Source organism: Glycine soja, chromosome 5, assembly GCF_004193775.1.
Source record: "Glycine soja cultivar W05 chromosome 5, ASM419377v2, whole genome shotgun sequence".
In the NCBI taxonomy this organism is placed as follows: Eukaryota; Viridiplantae; Streptophyta; class Magnoliopsida; order Fabales; family Fabaceae; genus Glycine; species Glycine soja.
Genome location: NC_041006.1, coordinates 41,341,207 through 41,347,804, shown reverse-complemented (window position 1 = coordinate 41,347,804; position 6,598 = coordinate 41,341,207). Strand labels below are relative to the sequence as shown.

Below are 6,598 nucleotides of genomic sequence, written 5' to 3'. Positions count from 1 at the left end.
TCACCCGCGCAATGGACAAAATAAAGGGATAGCCAACAAATTCTCCTTCTCTAAGTTGTCTTTTAAAACCTTGTGTGTCTTGTATTGTTTTCTGGCTCTCCCAACCATGGAAGGCTGGAAAGCTGGTGCCGATGCCACACTGGCCTCCCCTGACATCGACGCCGACACGGACGCCGACGGTCCTTTCTTCGACTTAGAGCTTGCCGTACCCGATTCCGAAGAAGACGACACTAATGATAATAACAACAGTGACTCAGCCTCAGAGAAAGAGTTCAAGTTAACGCTTTCTCCTTCAACTTCAAGCAATGATTTCATCTTCAACTCCCAACCTAATAACTCCAAGCCTCAGTTCACTGCTTCGCTGTTCAAATCCGCCACCAAGTTACGCGTCTTCATGTTGGGCCTCAAGAAGCTCAAGCCCAACGCCCCTGCCGCTCCAAACCTCAAGAAGAAAAAACTTTTCACCGTCAAATTCAAGGCGGAAGAGTATCCCATTGTGTCCTTGTTCTCCAGAGATAACAGCTCCAGACCCAAAGCCTCTCAGAATCACCACACAGACGAATCACAATCATCACTCTCAGAGACACTTTCTTCTGCTTCCGAGGAGAAACGCTTAATGCGAAAGTATTTGAAAATGGTGAAGCCTCTGTACGTGAGGGTTTCTAGAAGGTCCGAGAAGGTCGACGTGAGTTCTCCTGAGTCCGCTGAAGCTTCTACGGTGGCGGAGAAGATTCCGACGGTAGCAGAAGATTCTGAAAGTGCCAACTTGAAGGGTCCGAAGCAGGGGAATGTTGCTCTGCCTGCGGCTCTACGCAAGCATTTAGGAAAGGGCCGTTCGGCGGCGGTGGCGGCTCCGGCACCGCCGTCGGTGTCTTCGAAACGGCGTGATGATTCACTTTTGCAGCAACATGATTGGATTCAGGGTGCTATTTTACACTGCAAAAACTCCTTCAATGCTTCTACCGGTAATCTACTATTACTACACTATTCTGTTTTTCCCTTCGTGGGGACCATTTATTATTATTGTTGGAAAATATTAAAATTACACTCCAAGAATCAATGGAAGAAGAAGAAGAAAACGAGGAGAAAAATAATAAATGTGATGGATTTTTTTTAAAGAGGAATAGAATCAATATGTTGCGGGGTGATTGAAAAAAAAAATACTTGTCCTTAAATATATGTTTAGAAGTTTAATTTCTATAAGATTGATGCTTATATTTGTAAGATTAGTATTTTTAATTTTTATAATTTGAAAGTATTTTTTTAGTTTATATAATTTAGAAGGGATGTTTTTAGTTTTTATAATTTATATTTTAATTTTATTTTAGTTCATATCATTTGAAATTGATTATTTTAGTCTCTATAATTTATATTTTAATTATCTTTTAATTTTTATTAAAAAAATAATTAGTTATAAATTAGTTATAAATTATTAATTATTATTTTTATTATAAATTACCTTGCAATAAATTATTACGAATTATTTGTCAATATTTTTAGAATTAATTGTAATTGATAATATTATTCATATTTTGATGATAAAGACTAAAAGAAAATTAAAATATAAAATATAAGACAGAGACTGAAAGAAAATTAAAATATAAATTATAAGGATTAAAAAAAATTACTTTCAAACTATATGATTAAAAGAGAATTAAAATGTAAAATATATGAATTTAAAAAATTACTTTAAAATTATAAAGACTAAAAAATACAAATGATAAAATTATAAAAAACAAATGAGTAATTAAACTTTTTATAATTACTCAGTAAACAAGTCTGTTTTAAATAAATTTTAGTTTTTAAGAAATTAATCCTTATTCCTTCATTCTAACTCTCAACTATGGATACTCTAGTTGATCCAAAAAAATAAATAAAAATTGGAAGTGAGATAAAAGAAAAGTTATTAGGTGTAGGATAATAATAATAATTCATTCTAACTACAATACAAATTTAGATGTTTTTACTTATGTTTTTTCATTAAAATTAGAGTTTCCATCATAATGATCCATTTAAAACTTAGAAAGATAGATTGTCTTGTAATGAAATTTTAATTTTATTTGGAGAACAACGATAGGTAAGGTCATGAACTTAATAAGGAACTGTATCTATATTTTGTGATTATTATTATTAGTATTAGTATTATTATTATTATTATTAATTTGAATGGTTTAGTGGCCTACTTTAAAGCTTGGTTGTTGGAGAGTTTTACTTGATTAGTATTTATTATTCACTCGTTGTTTTGATTGATATATACAGAATGCGAGACTTCTCAGCTGCCACGATCAGTGAGCGACATATCTCCTGAACTATCTGAAAATTCTAAAGAATGACAAGTGCCTTTGAGATATAATATAATCAAGTTTCATTGTCTCAAGGACCGAAGGAAAATGTTACTACGTCAGACCCATTGTGATGGTGCTTTTGGGAGGAAGAAGGAGAAAAAAAAACATGTGAAAGTGACAATAGTTGTTTGGCTAGGGTGGCTCGTTTTTCCTTAGTAATTTTATGTGTATTTATGTATGTATATTGTAAAGCTCTTCTTTCTGAGAGAGTGAAAGAAAGAAGAATCGGATCTTTTTTATGTAGTATGGTACCACAGACACCACTTTTGAAACAACAGTGCAATAGAAGTGAAAAATTAGGTTTCGCCAATTCTATATTCTTGTCCAAATAATCGGTTTTCTGATCATGTTCTCCTCGGGAACCTGGCTCAGTGCTTGTCGATTAAAGAAAAACAAGAACAAACAAAAATATGGTGCTCCAATTAATAATCATTGGTGTAGATTTGATAAAGTTAGTGGCTTTTAATATTTTGTAGTATCATAGTTAGTCGAGACGACGGAAAATGCGGTCAGAGAAGTGGGAAAGATGGGGACATGAGCAGTGAAAGTGAGATCTTCTTTTGGGTGAAGGGAAGGAAAGGTGTTTTTGACTAAGACACAAGTGAGTATTTAATTTGCAAAACCAAAAATCAGAAGAAAGGGACAAGTGGCTTGCTTATCTCTTTCACTTGAGCGTGCATGGGTTTGACGGATTCCAACGTGTCTGATGCCTTTCAGGTATCGGAATGGGTGAAGCTGTGTCTGTTTTGAATAAATGTAAGTTTAGATTAAAATTAAAAAAGTTGGGCACAGACTTCAATATAAATCAAACAAATAAAAAAAAGAGAGAAAAAAACAAGAATCTTGATACTTTTTAGTACTTCAAATGTGATTAAAATTATTTTTACTTCAAAACTTAAAAGTACTTTTTTACCTGAAATTTAAATATGCATTGAATAATGTTTCGATTATCCACTCTACTACTTTATCTAACGGTAGTAATTACAGGTCGTAAGAGGTTATGTTATTTAGTTTTGGCTTAATTGTCTGTAGTTTATCAAATGAATTATTTTAGTCCTTCTTGTCTCAATGTTCAAATCAAGTTCTAACATGGGAATGGAATAAAGCTGCTGCCTGCTGGTGGGTTCCCTTATTCTCTGACAAATTGGATTTTAAATCCGAATGAATGTATTGGGATCAGGTAGTTGTGATGGAGTTTTCGGATTGTGTAAAATTAAGGAATTGTGGATTCTGGTATTCGTAGGGGAAAAGGAACAAGCAGATGGAAGGTAATTTATGTCTGGAGCTGTTATGAGTAATATTCAGAGTCAAGAGGCCCAAAAATTTTCTAACAGATAAGGAATCAACGGCAGAATATGGTGCAGAGAGAAAGAAATTAGACAATATATATTGGTGAAGTTACAGAGATGATATGATATAACTTTGGCGTTTTCGACGCATTCATATTTCAGTTTCGAAGCATGAGGATTTGTTTGATTTGAGCCAGCTAAGGAATTGAACGAGCAAAGGATTCTGTCAGCAATTTTAAGATCGTAACTTTGATGTATTTTTAGTTTTAATGCAGTTTTTATCTTGTTAGTGTTTTGATAAGGAGTTTTTCGAAGGGAGTTTCAAGTTTGGTTTGTTTTTAGTTTGATCCTCCATTGGCTAGAAAAGAAAGAGAACAAAAATAAGTAAAATAAACGACGTTGAACTTGTTTTTACACTCTATTTTAATGTAAAATGATTTTTATGTTAATTTATTTTTATCCCATTTCAGTTTACCCTACCAAACAAGGATTTTAAGTAAAATAAACGACGTTGAACCTTGTCTTTGTGTATTCTGACCATGGGTGTTTTTTTTTGCCTGGATATGACACTACCTGTTCTAAATCTGAGTCTTATTAATAAGAGTAATGCTGTTTAGTGTGAAAAAATCATTACAAAATTGAGTATGAAAGAGTGGGGAATTTATAACCATGAAGTCATAAAGGTGTGTTGCTATAAAAGAAGATTTTATATATTTACCTATTCCAACTTAACATTTTTAACCAATCACATGTTTCATAAAATTTTCACGAATTTAGGTTCGTATTGAAAACATTTTCCTATTAATAATTCTCAACTTTGCTTTTCAAACAAAGTTCTCCTACTTATAAAATTAATAACGGATGAGTAGGTGATCTGATTTTATTTAAACAACAATTTTGTTGACATATTCATCTGGACTTAAATACAATTAATTAATTTTGCTTTAGTCAAGGAGGTTGGTTTAATATTATTCAATTCTATTAATTATATTTAAAAAATACATTTCCCCCAAAGTGTCCATTGGATCTAGAATCACACCTGATTGATAGGCATTTTTCTGATAGTATAAAATTATAAATAAGTAGGATCAAAATAATTAAAATTTATTTATATTTCAATCTATTTTTTTCACGTATAAGATCAGTTTTTTTAAAATTTATTTGTTGAAATAAATACTTATATTAATAAAATATTTTTTTTATTTTTTAGTGTATTTGTCTAATTTTCCTATGCCTAAAAAAATAGTTTTCTACGAAACAAATCCTATTTATTTCTTAAAAAACAATTATATAAAAACTGCTTTATTTTAAAGTTATTTTAATTAAGTTTAAAAAAATTCACCAATAATTAGATCTGAAAGGAGTGACTTCTCACTAAAAAAATCAGAAAGGAATACATGTTAGAGATGATGTAGCACTAACAAGCTAACATGATACTCGAAAATAAAATTGAAAATTTGTTCAATGTGAGATTTAAACCTACTACCTCATGATTTAACACCACACAATAGATGAATAGGACACTAATTAACTTATCCATAAAAAATACATTATATATAACTTAAATATGTTACAACTATTTATAAAAAAAATACATTATATATATACTAATAAATAAATAATATAGTATTATAAAATTAAATAAATAACAACTTATACTTTTTAATATTATATATCTTAACTATAACTTATTCATTTGTGTTAAATAATTTTTATTTTGTAAAGGTGCATTTTCATTTTTATTTTTGTATACTGTAGTGAGTAGTGACAGAAATTAAATGTTATTATTGATGTAATAGTGTTTTTATGTCACTAAAAATTAAAATTAAAGCAACCTTTTCAATAAAATTTATTTCATTATTTAACATTTTAATTAAAAATAAAATAAACTTTTTGAATTTAATAACAATCATTTTTTTTTGTATTTAGTTAAAAAATCATTACGTCAATAATAATACCTTATTTGACTAACTAAGATAATCAAATTAATTACTTCACTGGAGAGTCAGTGAGTTCCATTAACAGTGGATGGCTTGGCATGGTCAATTACTCAATCATATCCCTCGGAAGGCTAATGTTTCTGCAGATTCCCTTGCGGGACTTGATACACTGAACTAACAACTTCATCTCTTATTAAAAAATTTCATTTATGTTTCTCCGTCTTTATCCTTTCCATTGTACCAAAAAAGGTGCCCCGTAACACTTGTTAATTACTCAGTTGTAAAAGGATCGATATAGCTTTTATTCTTAAAAAATACTCAAATAAGAGGAATATTTTAATGCACATGCATGACCTACACCTATTTCATATTCATCCTATTGATTTTTACTACTAGAAACGTATCAACATTAATTAGTGTCTTGCTCCAACATATCATTAGTCCATTTCATATTCGCTATTTATATATATCTCACACAATGACACAAATCAATTGTTTCATTTAACACATTAATAAAAAAATGAATAAATACACATTTTAGTCCTGATGGACTAAATCTGAATTTGTTATTAATTTGTAACATTTTTTTTTATATTTGAAGTTTAAATTTAAATTTTTTTATCTTTTATTATCAATGTCATCGTTTTACATTTTGAGACCGAACTAACTTATCCTTATTTTTTTATATTATTTTTCACTCATTTTTTATGCTAAAAAAAAGAGGGAAGACTTAATTGGATATATTTGCAAAATAATAATGTAATAATTGTGAAACATATCATAGCTGTTATGCGACGAAATCAGTTAGTTGGCTAGAGAAGTATTGCATTCTTGTTTGCAGAGTGGAAGGAACAACAACCTGCTCGTTGATAGTTCTAGTCTGGCTGTCAAAAAAACCTATGTAATGGGCTCCTTGGAGCTTGTGTTAGGCATGTAAATTGATTTAAGCTATTTTAATAAGAAAATAAAAAAAAATACACTTTAATTATATAGACATTAGTCAAACAATCTGGAAGAAAAAATC

General features: G+C 30.1%; 1 protein-coding gene across 1 annotated transcript; it reads left to right on the top strand.

The window, feature by feature from the left end:
* LOC114413419 (probable membrane-associated kinase regulator 2) lies at positions 1-2,660 on the top strand. Its single transcript, XM_028377827.1, has 2 exons — positions 1-965; positions 2,260-2,660. Exons 1-2 carry the CDS (start codon positions 107-109, stop codon positions 2,331-2,333), a joined length of 933 nt encoding a protein of 310 aa, XP_028233628.1. The 5' UTR covers positions 1-106; the 3' UTR covers positions 2,334-2,660.
* Positions 2,661-6,598: the final 3,938 nt, after the last annotated feature.